Source organism: Rhamphochromis sp. 'chilingali' (assembly GCF_963969265.1).
Source record: "Rhamphochromis sp. 'chilingali' genome assembly, chromosome: 18".
Lineage (NCBI taxonomy): Eukaryota > Metazoa > Chordata > Actinopteri > Cichliformes > Cichlidae > Rhamphochromis > Rhamphochromis sp. 'chilingali'.
This window is the reverse complement of record NC_137945.1, coordinates 16,689,050-16,704,381: the sequence shown is the minus strand read 5'-3', so window position 1 is coordinate 16,704,381 and position 15,332 is coordinate 16,689,050. Positions and strand designations below refer to the sequence as shown.

At 43.2% G+C, this 15,332-nt stretch overlaps 1 protein-coding gene across 5 annotated transcripts; it reads left to right on the top strand.

Moving 5' to 3' along the window:
• The first annotated feature begins 57 nt into the window (after positions 1-57).
• On the top strand, positions 58-15,036 carry qtrt2 (queuine tRNA-ribosyltransferase accessory subunit 2). 5 transcript variants are annotated; one of them, XM_080864966.1, is made up of 9 exons: positions 58-199; positions 283-544; positions 638-693; positions 2,669-2,745; positions 2,850-3,059; positions 3,916-4,115; positions 6,048-6,217; positions 11,470-11,758; positions 11,915-15,036. In XM_080864966.1, exons 2-9 carry the CDS (start codon positions 327-329, stop codon positions 12,165-12,167), a joined length of 1,473 nt encoding a protein of 490 aa, XP_080721092.1. In that variant the 5' UTR covers positions 58-199; positions 283-326; the 3' UTR covers positions 12,168-15,036. The 5 variants fall into 5 exon arrangements, with proteins under 5 accessions (XP_080721092.1, XP_080721093.1, XP_080721091.1 ...); XM_080864967.1 differs by having other exon boundaries at positions 62-544; positions 6,048-6,199; XM_080864965.1 differs by having other exon boundaries at positions 62-544.
• The last annotated feature ends 296 nt before the right edge of the window (positions 15,037-15,332 follow it).

The following is a 15,332-nucleotide window of genomic DNA, read 5'->3' as shown; positions in this document are numbered from 1 at the left end:
AAAAAAAAGGTTCTTGAGATAACCCGAACTTTTTCTTTTAAGCGGTGCCTTCGCCGTTGATGACGACATATTCCTGCGACTTGTAGTTCCTGTCAGCCCATGAGGTTTTGTTGGTGAGCTGTTTGATTTTCAGCGTTTCTCACGTAAACAAGCATCCCTGTGAGTGTGTAGGTTTCATCCAAGTGTCGGACTTAGAGCGGTAAATATTCCAAATACACGTGAGTGGGAAGGCTAGCTAGCTACGTGGCTAAGTCAAAACCAGTAACACTCGTACTATTTCAGCTGTTGGAGGGAGTCCTTTTAGCGCTTCGACTGGAGTTTTTGCTATGGCTGGGAGCAGGATGCAACTGGAGCTGTCCCGCGTGGTTCAGGGAAGAAGTCGGCTGGGTGTCCTGAAGGGACTGGACAGGACGGGGCAGCATTCACTGGAGATCCCGGGGTGTCTGCTGTACACACACTTTGGCACCGTTCCCCACCTCACTCAGGACACACTGCACACGCTGATCAGTCTCCCCTCTGTCACTCAGATCACTTTGTCCCACATGTAAGCTGTCCCATTATGGAAACGCCAAAGCACGCACAGTGATCTCCTTTTATTTTTCAAATCTAAACCACATCTCAACCATTCTCCTTCTAGAGCTGAGCACCAGGAGGTGCTGGAGGAGTTTAAGGATGGATTCAGAAAATTCGCAGGTAAAAATTTACATTTTTCATAATTTCCTCTTTCTCTCTTTCCTTTCAGCATGTTTATCTTACAGAGAGTAATGAGAGCAGAAGAAGAAGAGGACGACAGGTGTTCAAACAAGACACCATTAATTACGCTTAAATTATGATGACACCAGAGCTTATCCAATGTATTCATATGTATTGAGTATTGATTAATAGGTAATCTATCATCATTTCTTTTTCTTTTTTCTTTTTTTACCTAAATGGAGAATATGAAGTGTTGCAGAGGGGTTGACTGATTATCTGCCGTTCTGATTATTGGAGCTGATATTCAGACTTTTTCCATTTATCACTATTATTATTGTTGTTTGTTATTAGATTTATGGCACAATAAATTAATTTAGCACATCTGACGAGTCACACATTTAACCATACAGGAGACTACTGATCCACAGGTGGGTGTAGAGTAGTGGATTTGTGATTGGAGCAGCTCCAGAGTGGCATATTACACGTTAACAAAAGAAAAATAAATCCATATAGAGAAGAGAGGTCATGGTTAGCTTGAACAGATATCCAGATATTCTCCTTCAGGATGTTTTGGTAGGCAGCAGAATTCCTCTTTCTATTTACCACAGCAAGTCTTCCAGGTCCTGAAGCAGCAAAGCAGCCCCAGACCATCACATTACCACCACCATATTTTACTGTTGGTATGATCTTTCTTTTCTGAAATGCTGTCTTACTTTTACCTCAGATTTAATGGGACACACAATTTTCCAAAAAGTTCAACTTTTGTCTCATCACCCCACAGAGTGTTTTACAAAAAGTCTTGTTTATCATCAAGTTGTTTTTCGTCAACACTGAGATGAGCTTTTATGTTCCTTCTCCTGCTCAGCAGTGGTTTTTGTCTTGGAACTCTGCCATGAAGGCCATTTTTGCCCAGTTTCTTTCTTATGGTGGAGTGATGAACACTGACGCTAACTGAGACAAGTGAGGCCTTCAGTTCTTTGCAAGTTGTTCAGGGATACTTGTGACGTATTGGATGGGTCGTCGCTGCACTCTTGAGTTAATTTTGGTCAGCCGGCCACTTCTGGGAAGGTTCACCACTGTTCCATGATTTCAGCATTTGTGGATAATGTCGTCGCACTGTGGTTTGCTGGAGTCCAACAGCTTTAGAAATGACTTGATAACCTTTTGCAGGCTGATAGATTGCAGTTAAAATTAGTTTTTTATTTGTTTTCTTGGATCGTGGGATGATTTTGAGGATTTTTTTGTTCCACTCCACTTTCTCATACAGGTCCTATTTAAGTGATTTCTCGATTGAGTATGGGTGTGGCTAGAGAAATTGGGGGGAGGGGATAACACTTCCTCCTTCATAATAAACACATTCATTTAGACATGTGTGGATAAATTCAGTCTGAGCTCCTCTAGAAGTACAGTAATGAAAGCAAATGTGCAGCATTTTGGTGAGTGTGCCATGCTTACCAACCATATAAACCTTTAAAAAATGGCAACTGCATTTTTATTTTAATACACTGAAAATTATTTAGTCTCCCGTTTAGGGAAGCTAAAATGCCAGAGTGGTGTGATGGGTAGGTGTAAATAAAGAAGCTGTAGATTTGAAAGCAAAAATGTGTTGCTGTGGACGTGGCCTGGGCTTCACCCAGCCTCAGGCAGCCACTTTAAGAAAATTAGACATGTTACCACGATATCATCACTTGGAATAAACTATCATTGATTACTACTGCCTCTGCCTCTGAAGCCCCTGAAGGGACAAGCAGTGATTGAATAGCCTTTGCTGCTATTAGACAGTTTTGTTTTCTCACCTTCTGATCCTCTGCAGCGGCTGGGTTTGCTGATAAGGACACAGCTCGTTCTTCTCTCAGTCGTCACATTAACATGCAGAGTCGAAGCGCCTCGCTCTGTCACCTGGCTTCACGCTCGACCCTCTTAACTCCTTTGCTGCTGTGTTCTCTGTGAGTGATGCAGTTACGTCTGGTTTCAGGTCTTCATGATACTGTGCTCTACTGCTCCCTTCACGACCCTGCCACGCACAGCCCGACGGGTTACACCACCAACAAGGTGACATTGCTCACGCTGTGGTAAACTAAAGGCCCTGGTGACTTTACCGCTGGGTGCGATCACAGGTGAAATGGGTTTCTCACATATTTTTGCTTTGTTATTAGACGGTGTCAGTGTGGGGCAGCGGTGGGCGGATAGAACTAACGGTGGCCAAGTTCATGGCTCTTCAGAAGACCGTACAGCCAGACTGGTACCAGAGCATGTGCGACGGAGAGACCTGGCAGAACAGCGCTTCTCGCAAACGGGTCAGAAAGTCGGTGGATCGGACTCTCGCTCATTTGGACGAGTGTTTGCTGGTGCACCAAAAATCAAAGGTACACAGTGAACACACACTTTATCAGCCGCTGAGCACGCTTGCATCTGCGAGTGAGTCATGCATCGCACAGACACACAAGACAAAGATTGACGTTAGTGCAGTTGTGACAGGGGCTGCTGTGCATCTGTACTACAGCTGGAAGCTCAGTGAGATTAGGATGAATTCATTATCAGTGGGTATCTACACTATCAGCAGGTGTGTGATGGTGCAGCATTAAGCATGACTAATAGAATAGTCTGCTTTGCTTTCTTTTGATTGCAGTCAAAGAGTGGCTCATTCCATGAGAGGGTGGACTGAGTAAAAAGGATTAATATGAAGAGGTGCGGGGGAACTGTCGTGACTCGTGCATATGACATCTTTGCTCTTTTACGCCTCAGTGGATAATAGATTAAAAAAAAGCAATGTTCTCCTCTAGCCCTAGGACATATTAGTGTTTTTTTTTTCTATGCTTATATATGTTCTCTAAGTCTTTGCTAATTGCTTGTAAATTTATAAGCTGTTTCCTCACCTGAACGCAAACCAAATGTTCCTTGAGACAATAAACTGAGAGTTTGGAGTCACATTAAGCAGAGAGGACTGACAGCATTCTGCAGGTAATTCATGACATGGGTGCTACGGGGACTGTCTTAGCTCCTCGTGACTTGCAGTCAAATTTGTGCCTTGAATGTACAAACTTGCAGATGGGCTCTGGCAAGATTAAAGCCTTTAATTTATTTATTTTTGCAGCTGCAAATCTTGTCAAGGACCGTGCGTGCCCATGAAAATCTAGATTTTGATCTCTTGGCTCCTTCTTTCTTTTGTCATTTTGGAGTGTTTTGGCAGTTTCTAGTCCCCTCGCTGTCTGTCATTTCTAGGAATTGGAGGGAGTTGAGGTGTTTGGTGTGGTGGAAGGAGGCGACATCCTGGAAGAGAGAGTACGCTCTGCCAGAGAGACCGCCAAGAGGCCCGTGGCAGGATTCTGTCTGGACGGCCTCCAGACGGGCTCCATGGACCAAACTCTGAGGACCCAGCTCATCACTGCTATGATCAAGGAGCTGCCTGAGGACAAACCCAGGTTTGCCTTCTCGTGGCTACGTGACCTTTGTGAATTGATTACAGCTCAAACAGTTTTTCCCATCATTGAATTGGAAAGCATTCACCGAACACAGTCAGGCAGGACCAAACAGAAAGAGCAATAGTGGGGCTAAACAAACGAGCCCTCTCTGCTGCTGTTTTTCATTTTGTGCCACCAGGACAATTTCTTCCACGCTGTGCATTTATCTAGCAGTTGGAGATCTGACTTTTGAAGCTTTGTGTCTACACAGAATCTCACTGCAGGGCAACAACTAGTCATTATTTTCAGCATCAATAATTGTTTTCATTACTACTGAAAAATGCACTCTGCTAAAGGCTTAAAAATGCCCATTACCACGGAATAGTCATGTTTACTCGGTCAAATATTTAATTTAGGATTTCCACTGGCAACGGTTTAATGTGCAGATTACTCAATTAATTATTTGGTTAAAACATCAGAAAATAAAAATGTTAAAATGTCCGTTTCCAGCTGTTCCAGTTCAGGAGGATATAGACGTCATGGCAACAGATATTTTGAACTTTCTGTTCATTTTTTCGAAAAAAAATTGTTCTCATGAATTTTTCCCCTCATTTCTTTCATCTATTAATTTACCTGTTTGTTCAGCCATGATAAAACTAAATAGAAGAGTGGAAATGGACAACAACAACCGACTGTACTGATTTTATTTGTGAACGTATTGAAGAGGCAATCCACGTTTTTGTCACAGTGGAACACATTAAGTCTTATTTAACTGACAGATCGATTAGCTGCTCATTCATTTCTGATAAATGTAGCAATTAATGTGTAAAGACGTTATAATTCAGAGGCTGAGAAGCCGCATTTGATGTATTCTGCAAAATCAATTAATTGTCCTGCTTGATTAATTATAAGTGAAAACCCAGCAGCTATGCCTCGCCCCCACCCCCTCCGCAATCTTCAAGCGCTCATTATCTCAGCTCGACCTTAAAGTGCTGGTGTCATTTAATTTTCATCCATTGCGTTGCTCTTTATTACATTTCTTCTTTGCTGGGACAGTTTTTTTGGGTCACTTTTATAAGACAAAATGTGCACATTCAAAAAGGAAAAAGTAGAAAAGTATTTTTTAGGTTGGAAAATCCACGTCCGCATTTCCTTTTACAATTCTAAGAGCATGATACACAGTCACTGCCACTTTATTAGATACATCATTAATTTAATTAAAGGGGAAAAGGTTAAAAACTCATCAGCAGCTATTTTGATAAGGAGTTTATTGTGACCTCGGTTGAAGATTTGCTCCTAAATACAATGTACGTTTTATCCTGTTGGATAATTAATTTAGATCAGTTTGGACAAATAATCATTTGTCTCAGACACATCTTTCTATGCAGCTTAAAACATGGCAGACTACAGTCCCTTTAGAGACTTTGGGGGGGTGTTCCTCCACACTGAATCATCCTTTAGGAGTTTACTCTCTGGAGATCATGTCACATGAGCCCACCTCTCTGGGAGGGGATGGAGGAGCTCTGCTCGTGGCTTAAAGAGTGGAGCTACACAGAGCTACTGTAATCAGAAATGAGAGGTCTGTGATCAGGAGCTTCCCTAAGTTGGCTTGTTAACAGGCTCATCTGGAACACCATAGGGCAGCATCCCCGCTGGTTTTTCTGGCTGTTAGAGAAGCAGCTTCCTACCAGAAAGTGGAGATGAGTCATTATCGAATGCTAAATTCGCCTTGACCTTGATGCCTGGAGGCAGAGAGTCAGGAGGAGCCCGGGAAATGGGGAAGGCACCAACGAGCCAACCAACACTCCAGAGAAGAAGCGTGCTGCTGGTGTTTGTGAAAGGCTTTTGTCTGCCAGTAATATGTTGTTGACATTTTGCATCAACGTTTCATTTATTGAGTGTTCAGGCTATTGATTTTTGGTGTCTTTGTGCGCGTTTGTGTGTGACTCTCAGACTCCTGCACGGTGTGGGACGACCTGATGAGGTGCTGGCGTGCGTCGAGGCCGGCGTGGACCTGTTTGAGAGTTTTTTCCCCTTCCTGGCGACAGAGCGAGGCTGCGCTCTCTCCTTCGGCTTTGACATTTCCACGGACCCAGAGCGCGCAGGTAGAGCGCCCCCTGCAGGTGTGGTGAAGAGCTGTGCTGAGACGTAGTTAGCACTTTTAGACCTCCTCACATTTATCAGCTGAAGTTGTGTCATTACAGCCAGTAAAAGTAAACTGAAGTGAAAAGAAAGTTCACTTCATTGGTAGTTTTTGTGCACACATATAAATCTATAAGCTCTTTATGTTTCATGCATGCAGCCCCTCAGGACCGAACTCCATGAATAAAACATCTTATTTTATTGTTAATAATTCCATAGTTTTGCCTTTCACTTGTATTCCAGCATGAACCCTGAATACACATGAGTGATAAACAGAATAGTGGATTAAAGAGGTATGACCAGAGCAGTGTGAAAAGATTAAAAGGATATAAATATAGTGGATTTCATGTATGAAAAAGTATTAGTGTTAATTCTTTAGAAAGGGGAACAGACGCTACTTTGATGTCTTAAATGGCACCGAGTCTGAGTTAACTGATAAAACAGAAGTGATGATTAAATATGCTCTAGCAGATTTGTTAATTTCCATAGGAGGAGCCTTTGATGGTGAGTTAAAAAAGGATGGAGTTAATGTTCCTGGTTCTTAAACAAACGGACGAAGGGCTTTCATCTCACAGCGATGCCGTTATCTAGTTTTAATTTGGTGAGAAACAAGGCTGACGGCTGCTGCGGCCGGTTTTCAAGTAATGAATAGAAATTAAGTGTTACTTGTGATCATTGACATCTGATGAGGGGAGTTTGGGATCTGGTGCTATGCAGTGCCAGACAGCATTAATCAATTCTGCACATGGAGCATAATGGAGTTCAGTGAAGGTGTCGGACCCTTAGAGAAATTCTAATTCACCATTCAGCCAATTACACAGCCCCGTGGGAGGTATGTCAACACCCTCGCTTCCCAGTTAAGGTTCTTTTAGACGTGTCAGAGCATATGCTAATTCACCCGTTCCCCCCTTGTCACCCACTTAAAGTATTCATCTGTCACACGGTTTCTTTCTCTATTTTTAGAAGCCCCTCCAATCTTTTTATGTGTCCTCACTGCTATTTCTGCCACTTTAAGGCAGGATAACTGCTTATCTGAGACAAAGCTAAGGAGATTTTAGCGTATGAAAACGATCACGCCATAGAAATGTGTAATTTAAGGTAAAAACAGCTTGCACAGCTTGTGTGTCTGCTAATTGCAGCTAAATTTGTTTGGCTCTAAGCTGTTCCTTGTAAAAGCTAACTAGCGCAGCTTATCAGCTTGGCGGTAATGACGTCGCTGCTGCCTCTGACTTATAGTGCTTAAACTAACTTCAGATCATATAAATTTAAATGTTTGTAAAGATGAACTCATTGACCTGGCTCATTAGTTCAAATAGATGAGAGTACACATTTTAGATGTGTTTTACACGCAGCAGTGTGAGATGCAGTTCTGCGTTTCCTCTCTTATGGTTTTATGAAGGGCCTGTGACAACGATAGCCTTCGAACTCCAGTCTCTTTCTTCTTAGATCCAGTTTGTGTTGTTGCTGCTTTTTTTCTTTGTGCAAAATTTAATCTCCAGTGAAAGTTACTTCTCGCTTCTTGATGTTTTATTAGCTTTGGTCAAGCTTCATTCCATCCAGTTTTATTCTGAAGCTTATCACCTCCCCTTTTAAGCTCCACACAGACACCATGATAATTTCCGTTTTCTGCTTTGTTTATGCACTTTGTTGCTCTCTGCATCACCTCTCTTGGGTTCCACTAAACCCATTATGCTCTTCTCTTACCGTTTAATCTCTATCTTTAATAACAGACATTGCTATGGATCACTTTTTTTTCTTCTTCTTCTCCAGCAAACCCTCCAGTCTTCCTTGTATCTTTTGTCTGTTTCTGGCTAGAGATCTGGTCCTCCTTTAAACAACAGCCCTCTTATTAAAAACCGCTCTTCTTCAACAAGAGTTACCATTCAAAGCCTATGAAACTACAGTACTGTGCGGAAGTCATGAGCCGCCCCTCATTTTTTATGTTTTGTTTGGAAAATGTGAAATGGGTGGAAATATTTATTGAGACGTGAAATAAACTGAACGGGTGGAAATAAAGTATAAAGAGCACAACTGATAGTATTGCATTGTGAGTTCTCCTATCTACGTTTTCCAGACGGTATTCCATGGCAGATTTAAAGCTGATGGTACTTTTCAGCTTTCATTTTTCCAGCAATTTTGACAAGAGCCCCAACAGCAATGGTTGAAATAGAGCCGTAAACCTTGACAGAGCCTGAAACGTGTTTCAAAGATGAATGTAGACACTCAATATTGTCTGCCGAGCTCCTCCATACATACATATGGATGACAAATTTTGATTCATCACTCCATAAGTCCTGTGCTCACTGATTTTCAGTCTAACTCTTGTGTAATTTGGCATACCTCTGTCTCTTCTCCATGTTTCCCTTCCTTAATGATGGCTTCTTGATAGCCACTCTGCCACTGAGACATTTCTGATGAGGCAATTTTTGAAGGAGACACCACACAGCATACTGAGATTTGAGGTTGAGTTAATAGGTCTTTGGGAATCACTTCACTAATGCCCAAAGAAAAACCCTAAAAGACCCTCAGAAAGCCTCGAGAACTATTGCTAAAGACCATTTAAAAAAATACAAGAAAGTCCTGGTCCGTGGAAGACTGAGTACTCTAGATTGTGCAGGTTGCCAATGAAGGTTTTGTTTTATGATTTGGTAAAGGCTGTCTCAGTTAGCTCTAGCTCTGCCTCTGTTACTCTGCTGTATGTTGGGTGTTTGTTGTTTATTAGCAGCTACACACATAAATGCCTCAGTTTGTCTGTTAGTTCTGCTTCTCACTTTGCTATTGTTGATAATATCAGTATAGGTAATATTATGCATCTGGATGGCCAATATTGTAAAAAAATTGCATCTTAATGTTTGAGTCAGCTGTGTATTTATCCTACACCCCCACCCCCCTTTGCATTAATGACTTCAATCACTCATGCTGCAGCCACAATTGGAGCCAATGCCATTTTCAACAGTGACTGTGGATGTTATATTCAAATAGTGGGGAAAAAAAAGGATGTATAAGTGTTAGCTGCGGTGATACGTGTTTGATTATTGCTGTCATACTGCAATGGGACATGCCATTTGGCCAGGGATCTGTGCTGGGATTTATACGATAAGAGAGATAAGATAAGATAGAACTTTATTAATCCCTCGGGTGGGTTCCTCTGGGAAATTCGACTTCCAAAAAGCACAGCAACGACCGAAGTTACAGTTACAGAATTGTTATATATATATATATATATATATATATATATATATATACACACACACACACACACACACACACACACACACACACACACACACATATATAAATACAGAGACAAATATAAATAAAATATACAAAGGGGATAAATAGAATAAATAGGAATAAAAAATAAAAATACAAGTGAATTGCACATTTCAAGTATTGAGTCTATTGCACTGTTGACTATTTACAAAAAGTATTGCACAAGGTATTGTACAGTGAAGTGAAGAGGCACTACAGCTTAGTTGTTCCCTCCTTTGTCCTCCTGTTTCCCCTCCCTCTCCCCTCCAGAGAGGAGTTAAACAGTTTGATGGCGTGTGGGACAAAGGAGTTTTTAAGTCTGTTAGTTCTTGTCTTGGGGAGAAGCAACCTGTCACTGAACAGACTCTTCTGATTGTTTATGGCCGTGTGCAGAGGATGCCCAGCATTGTTCATAATGTCCAGCAGTTTTTTTAGTGTGCTTTTCTCTGCCACTGTCACCAGAGTGTCCAGCTTCATGCCGACCACAGAGCCAGCCTTCCTGATCAGTTTCTCCAGCCTGCATGAGTCCTTCTTTGCTGTGCTGCTCCCCCAGCACACCACAGCATAGAAAAGTACTCCAGCAACCACTGACTGGTAAAACATCCTCAGGAGCTTCCTGCAGATGTTAAAAGACCTCAGCCTCCTGAGGAAGTACAGTCGGCTTTGGGCTTTTTTATACAGGTGCTCTGTGTTGCATGACCAGTCCAGTTTATCGTCCACCCACAGCCCGAGGTACTTGTACTTGTTGACCACCTCCACCTCCTCCCCCTCTATCTGAACCGGCAGTGGACCTTCTCTGGACCTCCCGAAGTCCACAACCAGTTCCTTAGTCTTTGAGGTGTTGAGTTGCAGGTGGTTTGTGTGACTCCATGCGACAAAGTTCCTCACCAGACTTCTGTACTCCTCTTCCTGATCATCCCAGATACACCCCATGATGGCCGTGTCATCTGCAAACTTCTGAATGTGGCATAATTCAGAGATGTAGCAGAAGTCAGAGGTGTACAGGGTGAAGAGAAGAGGGGACAGCACAGTTCCCTGTGGTGCTCCTGTGCTGCTGACCACTGTGTCAGACGTGATGTCCTTCAGCCTGACGTACTGTGGTCTGTCGGTGAGGTAGTCGGAGATCCAAGCCACCAGGCAGGGGTCCACCTCCATCCTGTTCAGTTTTTCCTGAAGCATACAGGGCCGGATGGTATTAAAGGCACTGGAAAAGTCAAGAAACAGTATCCTGACCGTGCCTTTTCCCCCATCCAGGTGTGAGTGGGCTCTGTGTAGGAGGTACAGGATGGCATCCTCCACTCCGACACCCGCCTTGTATGCAAACTGTAGTGGGTCCTGGGCATGTTGTACCTGTGGTCGGAGGAAGTTGAGGAAGAGCCGCTCTAGAGTCTTCATAAGATGTGACGTCAGTGCCACCGGTCGGAAGTCATTCAGCTCATTGGGCCGGTTCTTTTTGGGGACCGGGACGATGCAGGATGTCTTCCATAGGGCGGGCACTCTCCCCAGTCGCAGACTGAGGTTGAAGACTCGTTGTAGCGGCTCCCCAAGTTCAGCAGCACACGCCTTTAGCATCCTAGGACACACCTTGTCTGGGCCTGCTGCCTTTCTGGGGCGAAGCTTCCTCAGTTGCCTCCTGACCTGATCCACTGTGACACTGGGAGATGTTTGGGAGGAGGGGAGGGGGGGAGATGTCTTGCTGCTGAGAGAGGGATTGGAGGAGGGGGGTGTCATGGTGTCAGGAAGGGGGGGAAGCGAGGGAGGCAGGAGAGTGGGGAGAGGACTCTGTAGTGAAGGTGAGGGTGAGGGTGGGGGGGTTGTGGGCTGGTCAAACCTGTTGAAGAAGTTGTTGAGTTCGTTTGCCTTCTCCACAGTCCCCCCCACTGTGCTTTTCTTGGTGTTGTGGCCTGTGATGGTTTTCACACCATTCCAGACCTCCCTCATATTGTTCCTCTCCAACTTCTGCTCCACCTTCCTCCTGTAGGTGTCCTTTGCTTCCCTCAGGCAGCGTTTCACCTCCCGCTGTGCTGCTTTCATCTCCTCCTTCACTTTGCTCCTGAAAGCCTTCTTCTTCATGTTGAGGACAGCTTTGACTTCCTGTGTTACCCACGGTTTGTTATTAGGATAACACCGTACCGATGCATGCATGTTTTGGCAGTGTTGGAGTTGAACGAAGAGAAGGCGACAGCAGGGGAGAGCCAGCAGAATGGCGATCTTAATCGTCATGATCAAACACAGATGACACCCTTTGAGATGAACCTCAAAGAGAAAAGGTTCGTAGCAGCTATTGTAATACCCCAGTGGGTTTTCTAAGTAGCAGTGTTTGCAAGTTCTTTTCTTTCATGTGTTTGCTGAAGACCTAATTTACATTTATAATGCCTGTTCATGAATTCTACTTAAACTCAAACTGTGTTTGAACTTCTGCCCAGGTATCAGGACGACTATAGGCCGCTGGTGGAGGGGTGTGGCTGTTACTGCTGTAAGAACCACCAGAGGGCGTACCTGCACCACCTGCTGGTGACCAATGAGCTGCTGGCTGGAGTTCTACTCATGATCCACAACACAGCCCACTATCACGGCTTCTTCGGGGCCTTAAGAGAAGCGTTGGCCACCGATAAACTGGATGTACTCAAGAAACGAGTACTTGGGGATGGAAGCCTGCAGAGAGAGAGAAAAGAGTAAGATGGATGGAAGCCAATAGATGCGAGAGGGAATGAGCTGAGGGACTAAGGGGGAGAGATCTTCTTCAGTGGAGTGACATGGCCAGAGGCAATCATAAGTACTATCTTGTTCTGCCAAGTCCGGTCACACGACGAACTGAACTGTCCTTGAGAATGACACACTCCATATGCTGCCATCTCTTTGCTTTAAAGAAGAAGATGAAAGGAGAAAGGAGCACACAGAAAACTTTTTGATGTTTGTGCCTTGGGTTTGTGTCCTAGTCTATTGATCTGAGCAGAGGAGACTGTGTCAGGGTTCAGCGGCTGAGGGAAGAAAAGGCGCTTAATATGAGGTCAGAATGAACCTGCATAAAACATATAGTGAGGATGGATGGTGGTGGACTATTGATGACGACTGAAACCTTAATGTGGTCTGATTGTAGGTCGGCAGATGACTAATGTCCTCTGAACTCAGTGACATAGAAGCACAGACCAGAGGGAGAACCAAACGAGTGTGATCAATTGTTAGCGGGGAGACATTAATAAATGCCACTGTTTCTCCTGTTATATGTGAACAGGTCATGTGTAAAATATGATTCCAGGAAGGCTTTGTTTTTGTCATTTCATACCTTACTGATCAGTCCTAATCAAACATTTTCCATTTGTTTACGTGCATCATGAATATTTATAATGTTGCAGTTGGATACCTCCTCTCAAACGTGTGGAGATTGACTTCTTGTCGTTTTCAACCTCACTGCCTAACCAGCGTCTATGTTGAGATGATGCTTTGCATTAAAGAGGACTCTGGCGAGCTCTGGCTAGCTGGAGTTTTAGACTGACAGCTCCCCCCATTCGTGCTGCTGAGAGAGGATAAAGATCAGATAAAGATACGGGGCTCTGCTGCCTCCCCTGCCATGGTGGAGGGGGCTTTTTTTTCTTCTTTTTTTGTGAAGGTGAAGGGATGTAATTGACTGCCAGACCATGCACACGTCTGTTGGGGGGGGCAGACTTGCAGAGAGGAGACTGTGACAGATTTATGTAACAGTAATGAGGATTTTATTTACATTGTGGATTACCTTAACTGCATCCAGCGTTATGAACGAGTGGGCCGAAGGATTTGCTGTCGTCAGTTGGTGGGCATAAATGCTAAAGGCCCAAAGACATAAAAGGGGCTGAAAAAAGATGAAAAGATGGGTGAAGGCCAAAACAAGCAATGACCTTCAGCCTAGGTTTATTTTGAGGCTTAATGGGATGGCAGCAGACAAACTATTGAAGAGAAGGTTGTAAAGTCAATTCCCCTGGTTAGTTGGTAAAAATAGGAAATGAATTAAATGGCTGTTGCCCTCATTTCCCTGGAAAACTGCTGTATAGATATTGATATCTTGTATTCAAACAATCACAGTAGAAGTAGAAGGAAGCTAACAAAACAGCAGTTTACTTATGTAATGTGCTTTTTTTTTCCTCCCGCGCAACAAATCAACCCTTGCTTAATACGCACTAATTACAAACCCAAGATTTCATCTGCACTAATTAAGCCCTATTGAGGCTGTTACCGTTGATTGTTGAATGAATTTTCCTTTAATGAATCCAGACCCCAGCCGATCTTTCATTTTCTTGCCCTGGTTTACTTATTAAGCTTGTGACCTCCAGAAGTGGAACATAAGTGATTGCAGTAATGATAAGATGCAGCACAATAAATAGGAATATAAATAGGAGCGTAGCAGTCGAGTTTAAACATAACAGCTTGAATGTGTTAAGAGGAGAAAATGAAGGTGTAAAAGTGGGAACGGTTTGTGAATTTGGAGCATGTTTAATATCATTTACATTAACACGGGTTCACACAAGGCTGCACTCTGTCCTTCAGAATATGCATAAGAAATGAGTAATACAGTCCTTGTGAAAAAATGGAGTGTTCATAGGGATTTTTTTACAGTCCTGTGAATGAACTAAAGTACACCTCATGATTTAGTAGCTGGTAGAAGCACCATTAGCAGTAATAACTTGAATTGTTTTCTGTTTGGCTTTATCAGTTTCCCGCATCTTTGTGGAGGAATTTTGGCCGGCTCTTTTTTTCCTTTTCTTTTTTTTCTTTTGCTTTTTACAACGTTGCTTCAGTTCGTTGAGGTTTGCAGGCTTTTATTTACACACAACTTTGTTCATTTCTCACCACAGCATTTCAGTCACGTTGAGGTATGGACCGCAGCACTTTTTATTCTTTTACTTTTAAGCCATTCTGTTGTAGATTCGTGCTGTGTTTGGGATCATTGTCCTGTTCTATGACCCACTTTCAGCCACAGTTTAGATGTCTGACCGACAGCCTCACACTGTATTATTTTGATATGCAGAGGAGTTAATGATCGAGTCTGCAAGGTGCCCGGGTTTTTTTCCCCAAACACATTGGTCTGAATACTCCAGATCAGCAAACTGCCAAGACTTCTCCTTTTATAGAGGCGCTCACACTTGCTGATGATCAGTTAAGAAAATGATCTCAATTATTAACACCTGGCTGCTACTGACCCTCTTAATTCCTATAGAAGCAGTAAAGATGTGTATTAAAGTTGGTAATTCAGTTGCAGTGGCTTGTTATTAACTACAGGATCTGCTGTATGATTCTGATTTTGTCTCTGCATGGATGAGCACCAGCGATCATCAGTGAACTTTTACATCCATACATCCCCAGCAGGTCTCTGGGGTCATGTGATCAGGCTCTGCTGGCTGTGGGAACGTTTTGCATCAGTGTGCTCCCCAGACTCTGGAGCTTTCTCCCTCTGAGCCTGAGATCTTCAATAAGCAGCTGAAAACTACTCGCCTTTTTAAACTTGCTTTTGGGTAACTATTTGTTGTCGTGTTTTTAAAAAAAATGCTATAAATTAAAGTTTTACTTTACTTACTGTGGGTCTTTTTTAGTGGAAAATATGGTGCTGCATAGTCAAACACTGAGGGATGAGCTGGTGTTTGGGCATGTTGCTTTAAAGCGAGGTTTTGGTTTTCGCCAACTCTTGGGAAAGTTATTACAATTTATGTAAATTTATTACAGCTTATCTTAAATGTTGACTGGTGCTGTTTTAAACTGGCTATGCTGCAAAGAAGCTGCACAACATAACAATCGCTTTAATTTTAAATTTGCACTTATCTAAATAGCCGTTATCTCAGTCGAATGCAGTTTAAACATTCGCTGTGGATATTT